Source organism: Neolamprologus brichardi, chromosome 23, assembly GCF_056152115.1.
Source record: "Neolamprologus brichardi isolate AB-2024 chromosome 23, ASM5615211v1, whole genome shotgun sequence".
In the NCBI taxonomy this organism is placed as follows: Eukaryota; Metazoa; Chordata; class Actinopteri; order Cichliformes; family Cichlidae; genus Neolamprologus; species Neolamprologus brichardi.
In genome coordinates, this window is record NC_142125.1 from 5636201 (window position 1) to 5652332 (window position 16132).

At 38.1% G+C, this 16132-nt stretch overlaps 1 protein-coding gene across 2 annotated transcripts in view; it reads right to left on the reverse strand.

Moving 5' to 3' along the window:
• The window catches only part of gatad2ab (GATA zinc finger domain containing 2Ab), a 29112-nt gene that overhangs the window by 9354 nt on the left and 3626 nt on the right, over window positions 1-16132 (reverse strand). For both annotated transcript variants that reach the window (XM_035911898.2, XM_087836140.1), the window contains exon 2: window positions 327-635. In XM_035911898.2, coding sequence (XP_035767791.2) covers window positions 327-622 — 296 coding nt within the window. In that variant the 5' untranslated portion in view covers window positions 623-635. The remainder of the gene's footprint in view (window positions 1-326; window positions 636-16132) is intronic.

Here is a 16132-nt window from a genome sequence, read left to right on the forward strand (position 1 = left end):
TATTGAGTCAAATCAGTTTTGCGCTGACTAAAATGTTCAGCATTAATGTAATAAAGTTAAAAAACATTAAAATTTAACTGTCATTACAGATTAGTTCATTTTCAGTTTAGAAAGACGAATATAAATCACACCTGTTATGAGTTAAATTGAAGCTAAACATCTGTATTGCTCCATTTTAAATACTTTACTTTTTAATCACAAACTAATGTCTGCAACAGCACAATGTGAACTAAACAGGAGTACATTCCCTGTAGCCAACAAACTCCTACGCCCCTACATTAGCACTGTTAATATTACTTCTTTTCTGACCTTTTTACTTTTCTCACCTTTTGGATGTGCTCATGTCAACAGGCTCATCTCCAGTTTGCACCTCCACCTTAATGGTCGCTTTCACTTCACCAGCCTTCAGGATGCTAGCTGCTACCTTAGCAGCCTGCTCACTCTTGAGCTTGACACTCTCGGTTCCAGATCCCACAAGGGCCAGAGGGGTCCCAGCTGCATCGCTCTTCTCCAGTTTAACACGTTTACTGTCCATGTCCCCCAGGGACCCAGCAAGAGCTGCATGGTCCCTCTCTAGAGCCCGCTTCTGGCTGCGTGTTTGACGCACTGCGTCCTCTGACATGGCTGCTCTCACCCTGGAGAGAAAGACAAAGGAAAATGTTACAAAATAAAGTTAACTATATTTTTTTTAAAGAAAAAAAAAGATTTGGTTGTGGAAAAAAATGTAGTCATCAAACAGATTAAGGTGCACTCTTACTGTAGGGCTAAGGTTCACAGATTTGGGGGCAAGCCCCAGCAGACTTAACCAAATCTAAGCTGAATAATTATGGGTTTTTAAACAAAATTATTTTGCCATTGAAACAAACAAACTTGCCAATGCTACTGTGCACAGTTAATTTAAATCCAACATGATCTTGCAACAATGCTGTATGGGGCCTGGATGTTTTTTTCCTCATGCAAGAGAATGCTTGAGAACGACTAAACGTCATCTGTGGAGGTTCTCAGTCATCTAGGTCATAGTAGCTTAAAGTGCTTCAGTTGAGGGCAGCTGTGAAGAAAGCTTTTAAACAAAAGGCAAAATGTCTTCAAAAACCTAAAAGAAGTTCAGTTGCCTTCGACTCGAGCACTCCATTCAATCTCTATTCTAGGGTATTTTCTATAGTTCAGCATTACTACGAGAATTAGAGAAACTGGTTTCCCCACACTATTTTAAAGTAAATATTTTGTATGATTTGCCAATAACACATAACACACTGTATCAGCAAGGCTGCTTAATCCTACTACGTACATTTTTATGACTCAAGCCTTCTTGTGGGCCACCTTCATAATTTCCCTAATAATCCACAAAACAAAGTAATATTTTATTCCTGTTTTAATCTCTATTCCCAGAGATCAGTGAATAAGATGCACTTGAGCACTCTATCAAGTGGGGGCTGATTGTTCAAATGTGCTAATTCAAATCTGATTTTGGAATTTGAGACAAAGAAATGGTGGTATGCATCTCAAAGTAAACTACTGGTCAACATCTCAAGATACACAGACTGCATCCAGTTTTGCCCAGCTTAGGTGTCAACTTGTCAACAGTACTGACATATATGGTCTTGGAAGCAGCCTTTGTCTTAAAGCAAAAGAACGAGAGAAGAGTGGGGGAGGTAGTTTAATCGAATAATCTAACATGAACCCAAATTAACAGTAAGGGTAGGATGCCAATCAAGTTTAATCAAGTTACATTTGTTTGAAGATTTTAAGCAATAAATCACATTTTATTCCACTCACTCCTATACCATGAAATATAAGCAAGAAATATGTCAATACAAGTTGTAGAAGTATGCTATAAAAAGAACACACCTTTAAATGGATTTTTAGTCTATAAAATGTAGAGTTTAAAAACGATAACAATGTAATATTAATATCTAATACAGGCATCTCCTTTCCTACTGCCAGTGTCCCAGATGCTGACCTTAATCTCATTCAGTACAGTTGCAGCAGACGATGAGAGACCCACTTAGGTTTCTGAGAAAAAGCCATTACACAGCAGAAAAATAATACCAACACTGTGCAACGCTGACACCAACCACACCAATGTAGGCCACGTATTCATTATGCACTTTGTGCTTATAAACATTTTCTCTCATGTATCCAAAGTTTCAAATATGACAGACTGAACTGTCCTCAGACCAAAATCATGAAAATGCCTATTGCATATCTAATGACACGCTTAGACTAACCACTAACTGTATCCCAGGATTGTTTGAAAGACAAAAAATGTTAGAATTTATAAACCAGACTAAAACTTGTTTATGCTTGACAAGAGATGCAGGTTTAATCTCAAGACAAAACAGTAGAATAAAGCAAGGGAGATGGTTGGCTATAAGCACATCCTGCACAGGAATCAAGGCAGTAGACGAGGAGAAGAAAATGCTTGAGCCGCAATGCTTTGGGGCTCATCAGCTGATGATGAGCTGATGAGCAAATATGGTTCACTTATGTGTCAGTTAAGAAGAAAAAACTAAATAGTTAAAATTTAGTACCTTAATGTCTTAAGCCAACAGAGAAGGAGGAAAAAAATTGACCTGCCATTGCAAAAATGATATTATCCAAACAACTACTGAAAAAGCAGTACTTAAAATTAAATATCTTTTGATTTGTCCCAGTGAACACCCATGGTCATCCGCTGTCACTGTATGTTACACAATCAGAGCATACGTCACCTACATTCCCTTGTTTAGTCTGGATCTAAATGCTCTCTTATCAAACTAGGGCTAATAGGATCTGTGGTTATTTTAGAACTGGTACTCAATCCCTTTTAACGTTCAGAACTATTTATACTAGTTCTACATTTTTAAGGTATAAACAGTTAGGCTGTCCAGTTCTTTGGGTTCTTTAACCATGCTGGCTCACTCACAGGATGATCACACCCCAAATTAATTCTAACACATTTATTGAATAGGTCACATTTGTTTATGAAATTACTATGCATTATACTAACACACAGCATAAAAGTTAACTGGGTGCATTTATATTTAACCACAGGGCATCTTATTTGTTAGTCACACATGTCTGCGACATGTCATAATTTGTATTGTAACAAAGTCTTGTGTCTCCATGTAAACTCAGGTATTAACTTGTTCCCAGCTTATGAGATGTGCACTGTGCTATGTTTGTTGATAAACACTGATATTCCAATGACAGAAAAAACCTATAAACTTATAATATAATATCTGATTGCTTAGCTGATATTTGACCATTAAATGAGAATCTTATCATTTAATGGTTGTCTTATCTGCTGAAAGATTTTGGTTGTTGTCCTCTACCCATATTGGACCATTTAATAACAAAACCATATGATTTTTTTTAAGTTACAACTGAATCGCTATGTACAGTAGGACTGTGCCACATATCATCTGTGACAATGCCAGTGTAATTTTTTTTTTTTTTTTTTAAAAACAAAAAAAAAGGTCATATCGCAATATCACTGCTATAGCATGCACTCCCTAGCGCATACAATGACAAGACAAGCCTGGGCATGTCTAAGGGAGCCACAAGAGCAAAGGCTGAGTGTCAGCCTCCTAAAACAATTAACAACTTCAGTAAAGGACAACTTCAACAATATTTGCGAAATACGCAAGAAAACTGCTCCTGCTAAAGGTGAAAACAGCAAATTTGTTTTGCCATCAAATACAAATGGGCTATAAAAGAGGAGATGTTGGCAGCTGGCAATGTTCACCCCAAATGTAAACAAACAACTCTACCACGCGTTGCTGGAGCACTCACTAGCTACACTCCATATAACAGGAAGAGCTAACGGTGAATGGAAATTACCGACATGGTTATGTGGAGGAAAAGCAGCACTTTACGCAAATGACTAAAACACTTGATCCAAGATACAAAATCCCAGTCAGAAAATACTTTTCAGTTTATGTGAGAATACAGTGGAGCTTTACTTTACTGTTAAACTAAAGTGTTCAACAGTTATTTTGTGCTTTTCCTTAAAATTTAGAGGGAATACACTACTTTGGGTCACTACTATTGCACTCTATGACCCCTTTTCCATTAGTATCTACTCGGATCGACTCGCCACGGTTTTCAAGTGGGTCATAGTACCTGGTACTAAAATAGTACCTGCTTGACTGGGGTTCCAAAGCAATCTGAGCAGGTACTAAAATGTGACGTCCTCCATGCCACCGACTGGCTGATGCGGTGGCGTCACTTGATGAGTCAAAGGGTTTCGTTCACGAAAATCAAAACTGACATGTTTGAAACTCAGCAACAAGGGAAATGGCTACAAAAAACAATGCTGTGGTCTTAGAGTATGACAAAAAGGGTATATTATCGATTCGATGTCCACCTTTGTAGCATTTGTGTCGCATACCAATTACGTCACAGAACACTCGACCACGCTGCTTTAACAAAGACCACGCAAATTGGGTGGTACTCAACTGTAATGGAAAATCAGTCGATCAGAGGCGAGTAATGGTTGCTGCTGGGACCTTCCAGTAGATTCACACTTCAAATTAACAAGCAAGTTATCAACGACAGCAGCGCAAGGATGGAAAATGCACTTCATGGTACCTGCAAGCATCAATGCCCACCCGATATCATCAGAAATGTAAACAGGTTTTCTTGAAATACTGTGATATAATTTTGACAGTATATCACATTCCCCCAATGTACATTATTTGTAACACAGTAGCGTCTTATTTTATTTATCTGGGGCATCTACTTTGACACAACTTCACTTGCATGACTGATCTTTTTTTTTTTTAGTTAAATCTCTACGACCTGACGCATCACTCTAATGAGGCAAATAGACCCAAGCTACACGAGCAAAATGCAGCATGCTGCCTACCAGAGCCACTCACGCTAGATATGGAGGTTTAGGGTTTGTTTTTTTCCAGCAATTTTTTGAACTGTTATCTGTATTACTTAAGTAATATCACATTATATTGCATAGATATTCTTCCTAACCATGCCATTGCCTGTAATTCACTAATAATATTTTATATATTTTTTCCCTACTACATGCTACATTGTTACGACAAAAGGAAAAATAAAGTAACAAAGAGGAATTCCACAAAAGACACTAATGTATACAAACATTTCTTTATGAATATTCCAGCTGTAAAACATAACACTTAAAGAACTGCACTGTGAGGTGGAAATATGAAACTGCTTTTCAGCAATTTCTACAAAGCAGTTTTCCCCAAGACTGCAGTTTGTTCCAACAATTAATCTCTGTAAATTTGGCTCACATTTAATTTTAAGACAAAGGCATCCCTGACTCTTTGCAAGACGTTGAGCTGGGATGTTAGCAAAAAGTACGCCATAAAAAATATTAAAAACAAAATAAAAATACATACAGTGCAGTTAAAAATTCAGGTTTGTTTGCATACGTCTGCACTCTCCTCTGGTACGCAGCAAGGACAGATGTGCCCTGCCGTACCACCACAGGACACAAAGGCCATTTATCTGCCAGAGATGACAGCTTGCGTGTGGGTGTATACATACCACACACACTGCTTAAACTGTGATTTCTGAAGCAGCAAGGATGTGAAAATGGTAGTTGCACCTTGCTCGCACTTTAACAGTGGTGGTGAACCGTGTAACATAGAAAATGACTATATTCCCTTGGGACAGTGCAGTCACATCTCAACATCACTAAGATGGATGTGTCTCCTTGTTTCCCCAACTAGAGACACATGGCTACCTTTGTCCCAGAAGACATGGACAGCATCATGAATCGAATAGTTAATGTAATGATGCACTGCTGCTAAGCAACACGGGGGGGGCAAAAACAACGGTTCTACATGCACATGTGATGTGTTGTGTATACACTTGAGACTAACTGGTAGTAATTTATATTCACTGTTGTATCAAACCCAATCACGCTTAGTCTTAAGCAACACACTTCACCTGCACTATCCACAACCATTTCTATAGCATATGACTCAGAGGAGCATCAAGCAAATACCAGGTGTTACTGAGCAGGTAGGATCTGAGCTGCATCACCTCTTCACTACCACCGAGGCCTGGGAAAAGTCCATCTATACCAGTGACAGTCAAAAGGGCTGAAAGGCAGAAAATAAACACTCTAATAAATCAAATTAGGATTGTATAAGATGCATCCAAGAGCTTCACTTATAACCAGAGATGGGCAGAAAAAAGTAATCGGATTACAGTAACGCGTTACTTGTAACGCGTTACTGTAATCCGATTACTTTTTTCAAGTAACGAGTAAAGTAAGGGATTACTATTGCAAAAACGGTAATTAGATTACCGTTACTTTCCCGTAGGAACGCTGCGTTACTGCGTTACTAAAACCGTGATTTTCTTGCGAGAATGTCTCATGACAGTGACGTAAGCGAGTGCCACGTGTGTGACAACAGCTGTGTGCAGATCAACAATGGATCATATATCGAGTGCGGGAGAGAGTATGAGCGTGCAGCGTTTAAAGCGTGGACGTACTGACCTTATTTTGAGTTTGATTCCGTAAAAAGTGACAAAAACATTAGTGTCCGCTGTGCGTGGGAAGAAAACTTCTTTTTACAGCGAAAAAAAACCCTAAACTTCCAAGCAAGCACCGAGTGCGCTACGACGTAATGGGAAACTCACAGAGAAACTGCCGTATCCTTCCACTGACCGCTGCGGCACACCTGCACCAGGATAACCCTCCGCCTACCCTACTCCTGCTTTACAGGTGAAAATAGAGCAAAAGGACCGCTAGTCTTTGACTTTATTTATTTTCTGCTGTGTTTTACTTGCATCTGAAAGAGTGAGTGTAAACACTAATATATATATATATATATATATATATATATATATATATATATATATATATATATATATATATATATATATATATATATATATATATATATATATATATATATATGTATGTATGTATGTATGTATGTATGTATGTGCTGGAATGTGCAGAAAGTAGGTTTAAATGTTAAACTAATTTCTTCCAGTCAGAGAATGTTGCATATAATTAAAATTTTGCTTCATGCATAAAGTTAAAAGATTAACACTAACAAAACAAGTTTTAAAAAGAGACATTTCCATTTGATTACATTTTGTATGATGGATTATGTAGAAAAAGTAGAATTGGGCTGAAAGATCTATCGCTTTATCGCATATTCAGGTTGTAAATCATGTTTTTAAAAAGTAACTAAGTAACTAAGTAATTAATTACTTTTGAAAATAAGTAATCAGTAAAGTAACGGGATTACTTTTTTGGGGAAGTAATCAGTAATTAATTACTGATTACTTTTTTCAAGTAACTTGACCAACACTGCTTATAACACAATATGACAGACTATCTGAAGATTCGGATTATGCTGGATATTAGTGTGTGGAATGAGCAATTGCAATTAACTGCCCCCCCCCCCCCCCCCCCCAACAAAAAAAATCTTTGATCAATTAACCATTAGCACTTAGTGCACATTTCATGTTCCCACAGCTCCATGTATCACTTACGTAAAATCAACTGAAACTAACAATATAGTCCTACAAACAGGTCTGACTTGCCAGTCAGCAAAACCATTGGGAGATGGCTGAAGGAAACCAGTACCACAAGTCCCATTACCTGCGACTGCATAACCAAGACTATCAGTTAATAATAATAATAATAATGGATTGCATTTATATAGCGCTTTTCAGGACCCCTCAAAGCGCTTTACAATACCACTATTCATTCACTCTCACATTCACACACAGTTCTGCATCCATGTCCAAAATCATTGATCAAAATGCTGCAAGTATGCCAAGTAAAATTATTTCTAAATTATATAACAGCATCCTGCGGTGTGAAAACGACAGCACTCTGTATATTAAAGCGAAGTGGGAAAAGAAGGGTAATTTGTCAATTACAGAGAAGTGTTGGGCTCACGCATGCAAGATACAGTGGGCTACCACTGGGTCTAATGTTTGGCGTGAATTTTGCTGGAAAAGCATTATGAGATTTTTCATTACCCCTCCTCAACAAAGATATCGAGGAATTGGTGATAAATGTTGGAGGTGTGGGGGAGACGGAGCTAACCATTTCCACATCTTTTGGGACTGTAAAGTTATTCGCCAGTATTGGTCTCTAATCCATGATCATTTACAAAATGTTTTTTCATTTGTTTTTCCTTCAACTTTTGAGACCATATTTTTGTGCAATGTACCAGTGGATAAACTCAATTCCAACGACAGAAGACTCCTGTATATCCTTCTGGCTGCAAATAAAAAGCCTCTTACGAGAAGATGGCTTAAGCCTGAACCACCAACGATAGAAGACTGGATACATTCTGTACAAGAGATCTATACGATGTCATTTTCTCTTAAACTTCAGAGGGATACCTTCTACGGAATATGGGCTAAATGGACAGACTATGTTAAGCATATGAGGTGTGATTTTGTATATGATGTTACAACCCTGAGTACTACGTAAACCTACCTGCCCTGCTGCCTCCTAACCCTAGTTTTTCTTCCTTTTTTTTCGTCTTTTCTTTTCTCTTCTTTATTTTTCAATTACAAGTTAATATGTGACAGCAAAGAAAGTGTAAAAAGGCAAACTACTGTTATGTTCAACAGCTGTCCCAATAAAAGAAATAATAATGATAAAATGCTGCAAGTATGCCGACCACTGTTACTATATATAGTTTGTTATTCCCACTTTTAGCAGAAATTATTTTGCATATTTAGCAAAGAAACAAATTATTATGATTTTATTAAATCATATTCAGAATCTAAGAAGGGGCTCTCACTCTCGGACATACCTGGACTTGTTTCATTCTTGTTTCATTCTATTACTGATATTGTCATATGACACCTATATATGACGCAAAACTTTAAACCAGTATTATCTGCCAAAACGGTATTGCAAAGTCTTCGTCTGAGCTCCGATTACAGAAATTTTAAATGGTAACCAATTATGCTCTTAGGTTAGTAAAATATTTGCTGCCAAAGAAGAACACATTCACCCAACAAGATTAAAAACAGTGCACTTTGTTAAGAATGCACTATCCACATGTCTTAGCCACAGACCATAAATAAAGGATGTACAACACCCATTTATTTGTAGCCTACAAGTTTTGATATTCAGACATTCACCATGGTTGGTTGCCAGTTCGACCTAACTGCCAACTACAAAGTAACACATATGTGGACATGGCTAGACCACAGGGGTCCATTTCATATTTCAAACATTAAGATCTAAAAAAACAAAACAACCCACCCCGCCCCAAAAAAACAACAACACATTTTTAAGAAATTACAGGCTAAATACAATGGACAATTACTTAACTACTCATTTAATATGGATATTGACCCAGCACTTTACAATTAATGCATTCATGCTGGTGTAAACAACATCATGAGGATTCATCTCTTTTATATTAAAGGGCACTACCAACAACAAAAACCGAAATGACAAGAAAATGAGGAAGAGGTTAGATGAGCACCAGCTAGTGATTAGTTATCTGTGTCTGTTTTTCTCAGGAGACTGTAGAGGATGAGTGGATGCATGTCTCTCTCATTTCCCCCAGAATAATAAGGCCTGAGGGCAAAGCAGATTTTGGACTGAAACAAAAACAACGCAAGTGAGTGAGACCGGATATCTGATTCTCAAACAATTTGAATTATAAAACAAATTAAAATCTTTGTGCCAAGGCGTTTGCTTCTCAAATGCCACCAAAAGGGCTTGTGTAAATCAATACATTTAATACATGCACAATTCTGCACAAGTGCTGTGTAAGCTAACAATAAACCTGCTATCTGGGCATGTAGTGCGGAGGGATAAAATACAGTTGCGTAAAAGCAATGGAAATCTTGTGACCTGGACTGACACATCACGTTTTATTCTCAGTCGGAGCTTCTATTGTGCCCAGCAATTCACAGGGACAGATCAATGGCAAAGACTCATGCCCTCAGGTAGCATGCTAGCCTCTCATCTCCAGCACTGTAATGATCTCTCCCACTGGGAATGGACTCAGCCAAGCAACACATTAACAGCCATTTAAAAAAAAAAAAAAAAAAAAAACTGGGGCTTTTCAATTGTGTCCTTAGGGTTCAGTACAAGGGGAAACAACAATTATACTCTCCAATAAAAGCAATACGACTATAGATTATTACTGTGCAATAAAAGCCAATCAGTAACTGTTTCATATGTAGCTAATGGGCCCTGGCCTATGTAATATTAAACTTAAACTGCCAGTTACCATACTGTGAGATATGACCAAGTGATGATCTTAAATTAAAGCAATTACTTACTAAATGCCATCATAAAAACTTTATTTTTTTGAAAAAAATTAACGAAGAAGTAAACATATTTTCAAAAATGGCACCTCCCTTTTCCTTCAGGATCTATATAATCTTTGGAATAATAATAATAATAATATAACAACAAAAGATGAGGCTACCTATGCTAATCTGTGCACCAGGCTAGGAGTGGGGGCAGGGACCCAGCTGAGGTGGTGCCATGGTTGGGGGAGGGAGAAGGGTGCAGACCGCGTGTGGTTAGCTGAGCCATAATCTCACTGTACCCAAGTGAAAAATACTCTTCCTTGTCTTCTCTCTCTCTCACACACGTACACTCTTCGTCCTTCCCTCTACCCTTCCCTTTCTCACTCACACACACACTCTCCTCAGTTCTTCTGTTATAGGCTCGCCAGCCCGTAAGTGTGTGTATGTCCCTACTGGTTGTGTCCTGAACGCCAAGGGTTAAGCCCCTGCCATTTTAACGCCACTGACAGATCAGACCATTAGGGTGTTACCTAACAAAATGGAAGCCTTTAACCCTGAATCTGCCAGACTGCTTCTGAGTGAGTGTGTGTGTGTGTGTATGCGCAAGTGAGAACCAGAGCCACACAGAGCCCTGTGTGTCTCCACCTGGATTCTCCCTCAGCAACATGACGACAAGGACAACAACGGTAAGTCCAGGTAAAGGAAAACAGACTTCTGTACATGATCTCTCTCACACACAGACACAGAATGGCTGTTTGTATGAGGAAGACACACTTTCATGTATTCTCATCAAGACCGCTAAGAAATAAGAAGTGCACATATTCTCACTGCCCACATCTCATCTGGATTTTGATAAGAAAACACAGACAGAATGTGCAATTAAATAAAAATAAATAAAGAGCAATCATTTCACACAATTAACAGAAAATGATATGCAGAGCCTCAAGCAACAACAACATCGAAATCATGAAAGTCTAAGAAACACTAACATCTCAGTTAATGCTTAAGCAGTCTTCTCAAACTCCTAATCACAAAATTACTGGATACATTTTCAACCATTAATGTTTACTTTCTATAATAAAAAGGAATCACTAAATGTTTTCAAAACTCCTAGACAGGGATAATCTCCAATTTCAGCCAAATTGCTTCCAAATGGTTACTCCATAATCCTGTAAAACCAGAAGCACATACCCACATACAGAAGGAGGGCCAGGACACACGCAGACTGCTATCAGATTACATTTCTCAGAAATGAATGGTAGCAGGAAGTGCCCAGAGTACAGGAGGGGAAAGAGCTTAAAGGGTGCTCAAAAAATACAGTGTCCCAAAATCTACAACCTGAGTGCAACATCTGTGCACAATGTTGAAGAACACAACCAGGTAAATTACATTTGGGTTTTTGAGTAGCTATACCTCTGAGTTAGAAAAGCAAATCATCAGGTTTCATAAGATCTTGATTAGGTGGGGTTCAAACAACAGGAAACCACAGGAAATAAAACATTTTGAAGTATAGCTGAGAAATCAAAATGTCAGTAGGCACATTCAGGCTGCACTTCAGACATGAAAGAAAACCCATCTGAAGCAAAGATTTGCACAGGCATAGCGCACGGCAGTTACAGATTTGGTTATGTGAATGACTAGAACAGCATCGAAAAAGAAAAACTGAAGTCTTACACAAAACACAATCACCACACTAACCTTCTCATTCATATGTCATGCATGGAGGAAAACTATTGTTAATTAGTCTTTGGAATGAAAGAGTAATTAATGGAAATGAAAATGCTATATGAATGGGTATGATAGCTGATGTGCCAGAACTTGTTAGCCCTGTTGATTGAATGATATAAATAAAAGGAGAAGTTCAAATACACCCAAATGGCACCCATATCCTGTCTCTTTTTCCTGTTATTCCAGAGTAACTTGTTTAGTAGACGGGAATCTAAAACTAAACCAGTAGAACAAGGATTTTCTACCTTTGGAAGAACAACCATCATCCTAGGGCTGTGCGATAGGACCAAAATCTCATATCCCGATATAAGACATCTATCGTCCCGATAACGATATAAATCACAAAAATTTAACATTTTCTGTAAATTCTGTGAATCTCGGGCAGCTCGACGTTTCCAGCTGGCCGTAGTGTACCTGGAGTCAAGTGTTTTAACCGATGCATGAAACAATACATTTTTTGACATAAGTTGTAACAGCCACCGTTTTCTTTGTGAGTATTTATTACACAGCGTGCTGCAGGGAAAAGCCTGTTCTACTGTTTGAGTCGAAGGTTTATTTTTTAGCACCTGACAGGCCTTTTTTGCTTCTCATCCGTAAAGACTCTGCATACTCTTTCACGTGATTCAGTTTATTTTGAAAAGTCTCAACAGGATCTTGAGCTTATTTGTGAAAGGTTTATGTAGAAAATAAACAAGCGGACACGCGATGGTTTTACCATCGTTGTTGCTAACGACAACGCATAAAAACAGGCGCTTGTCCGTCTGTAGTGTGGTTTCTCCTATTAGATATAAGAGAAAGACCATCAAAACAATGAAAAAAATATTGCCGTAAACAGTTTATTTTACGACACCACGAAACAAACGATAGCGTAAAATGAAACGATAAGACGTTTTTATATCGTCATCCGATATATATCGTTATATCAAACAGCCCTACATCATCCAGCATCTAATTGATGGTGAAGTTTTAATTGAAGAAGAAAAAAAGGATATAAACCACATTCACACATGAACTCCCAATTTCATTAGAAGAATCACTCCATGACACTGAAGTCTCAAAGTAGCACACAACAACAGATTGTCCACTTTACACTTGTTCTCAATACTGGAAATAGATGAGTGCAAGGGCAAAGGGTGACCACTTGCTAGTTGTGAATTCAACCAGCCCATTTCCTGGATTATTCTCACATCACCATGAATTGGTGTAGTTAGACTTTAAATTGTCTTTAATTTGCCATCTCGTACAATGTCCAGTCCGGCTGCATAAGACACTTGTGTTCACCTATGTACTTCTTTGGTAATCAGGAAATGTTCAGAATTACAGAGCATGTGTGAAAACAGCTCTCAAGACATTCAGTCAGTTTAAGTATGTGTAGCTCTGTAATGATCAATGGTCACTAACTAGTTGTCATTCTGCAAAATATGTTTTTCCCCCCCCCACCGATATCATTTGGTTAGCATACGTCTTTAACCCTGCTTACAGTGTGTGTGCGTGTCTACACCTAGAGGTGGAAGAGGGATTCAAATTCAAAATCTTTCCCGAGTTGACCCTTTCAAAATTACAGCATCAACACATCCAGAATCCACAATAGGTGTGGCGTTAAGCATGTCTGTTCGACTTTTTAAACCACACCCAGTATCTCGTCACTCTTTAGTTGGCCCCACGTATTTGGTCAGATTCTTCTTTACTTGTGCTATGACAAGTCTGTTTACAGGTGGGAGGAATATCATTAAAGTACTAAATGACAGGAGGCGTGGGCGTTCACATGTAGCTGTGCAATATCATGTTGCAGTTAGGATATACTGCATACAGTTTGCATTTAAAACAGCTCACATAAGTGCAAGTAATATGGGTAAGTGCCCTTTTAAACTGAAGGTAAACCTATCATTATCCTTTATATAATTATTATATTTTTTTAACCTACATACAAATACTCATAACTAAAGTGTGCCATTTTAAGCCATACTCCACCAAAAGTGTTATCCCGAAGTATCAAACACTTGACTTCTGTGAAAGACCTCCATACTAAAATTTCACTCTGGTGCCACTCCTTTATGTGACACCAAAAAAAAAAAAAAAAAGCGCAACAAAGATGTTAAAGCATGTGATTAACAGTTTCAAATGGCTTTTGAATACACAGATACGACTTGCAGGGTACAAGGGTTAATCTCCTGTTTGACTGTGTTCAATTTTGACAATGTTTTCTCACTTTTAGATTAGTTGACTAAGTTGATTATTTTTCCCTTTCATTTATTGACCAGTAAGCATGTCCAAAGTAGTATACATAGTTGGAATAGACACTTTTTGGTTAAGATCTTCTTTCATGCATCTCTCATGTCTTGCCTGCCTTATTAGCTGTGTGAAGCACTTTCAGAGGTGCTAGGAGCAAAGTATGACTTGACAGTATGTTTAAGCATGTGGTTTAAAAAAAGAAAAAAAAAAGCCTTCTGATGTTAGCTGGCAGCATTAGGTAGGGATCCAGGAATATTTCTCCCAAAACACATACCTATACTGGCCTTTGTGGACTGATATAGGATTATCTGCAAATAAGATGACATTTAACCGATGTTAGTGGCATATGTTTATGTTGCATCACATCAATTTTATGCTGCCTGAATGTTCAAAGAGTGTGATAAGGATGTAAAAGAATGAAGTAGGAATGACACTGAGCTTCTGGGAAGATAACTTAATTTTTATGTAATGTGATGCAGGATAAGACAATGTGTGGACCATCACACAGTACTCTGACACAAACATTTGAGAACCACTTTTACAATCATTTACCTGGTGTTACACTGAAAATTCCATCTGGTCCTTCATCCTGTTCCCTTTACAATCCCTATCCACAGATGGGACTACAAACATGATCCATATCTACTAGAGAAACCTGACTCTGCAAATCATAATTTGGGTAAGTGGCCACACTGTTCAAACTTCCACAGCCAATGTTATTAACCTTTGTTTTGATTACTTTTATGCCAGGCAGATAGTGCACTAATGAAATGACATGCACATAGAATTCACAATTCAGCCATGTGGCAGGAAGGCAGCCAGAACCGTTTGTCCCCTCTTGGACTCATGCCTTGATGCAACATGTATCCAAATTGCAGGCTGGTCTGCTTGATGCAGAGTTCGAGAACTGTCACTTTAACCCTGCCCCCATAATAGAACCAGCTGTAAGAGCCAGCCTGAGAAGAAAAAAAAAAAAAGTGTATTTCATAAACTGCTTCCTTATAATGGAAGCGGCACCGGTTTTAGGCAACATAGTGTTCATGTGGGCAATCAAAGAGAAGTATTATTTCCATTAGCATCGTTGAAATGTTACTAGATACTCTAAGTAAAAATACCAAATGCATCTTAAAGTCTTGGGAATATGATTGGTTGCAGAAGAAAAAATAAGTATTACCTAACCTTAAATTAACTTAGGATGTTTAGTTGTGGATGTGGCCAGTCAGACAGCATGCATGCGCTACATGTAGGCAGCATCCAGTGTCTGGGAACCCCCCCACCCCCACCCACCCCAATTAAACGCATATTACTGTAAGTGTTGCATGAATTCAAAGTAAGGAAATGTGGTTGTAGCACACAGCAACACTGAAGAGGAGCAAAACTGGACGCTCTCACTCAAAACCACATGGCCATGCAGTAAATAGTTATTTTTAGAGATGTTAAGTAGATATAGGAATATACTGAAAGCCACAATACATCAAAACCTATTATGGAAACTGAAATGTTACATTTTAGTTTCTCACTCATGTCAAGGTTCTTTCTTCATCATGTAGTATAAAGTGGAATTAAAAAGTCAAATGGGTTAGTTTCATTAAACAGTGCCAAACTTATCAGTCAACAAACTGTACTTTAAACTGTTTGAGTGATCTCATTGCAAGAACATATGCATGATGGAGTCCAACGGGGTAAACAAGAAATCGTTCAGTTCAAACAGTGCAGGATTCCTCTACAGAGGCCAAAGAATTCCCTAAGGCCTTTGGGTGGGATCCCCTGGCCTGTTCTCCAACATCTAGCACAACTACCAGAAAGACAATTTCTTAGAAGAGCTTAAAAATATTCAGATTTATGGAGAAAAAAAAACACTTTAGAAAAACAATGCAAAATTAATCTTATTGTGACAAGCAAGCAAAGGATGCAAGACTGTCAAGAATTGAAAGCAAGATGGCAA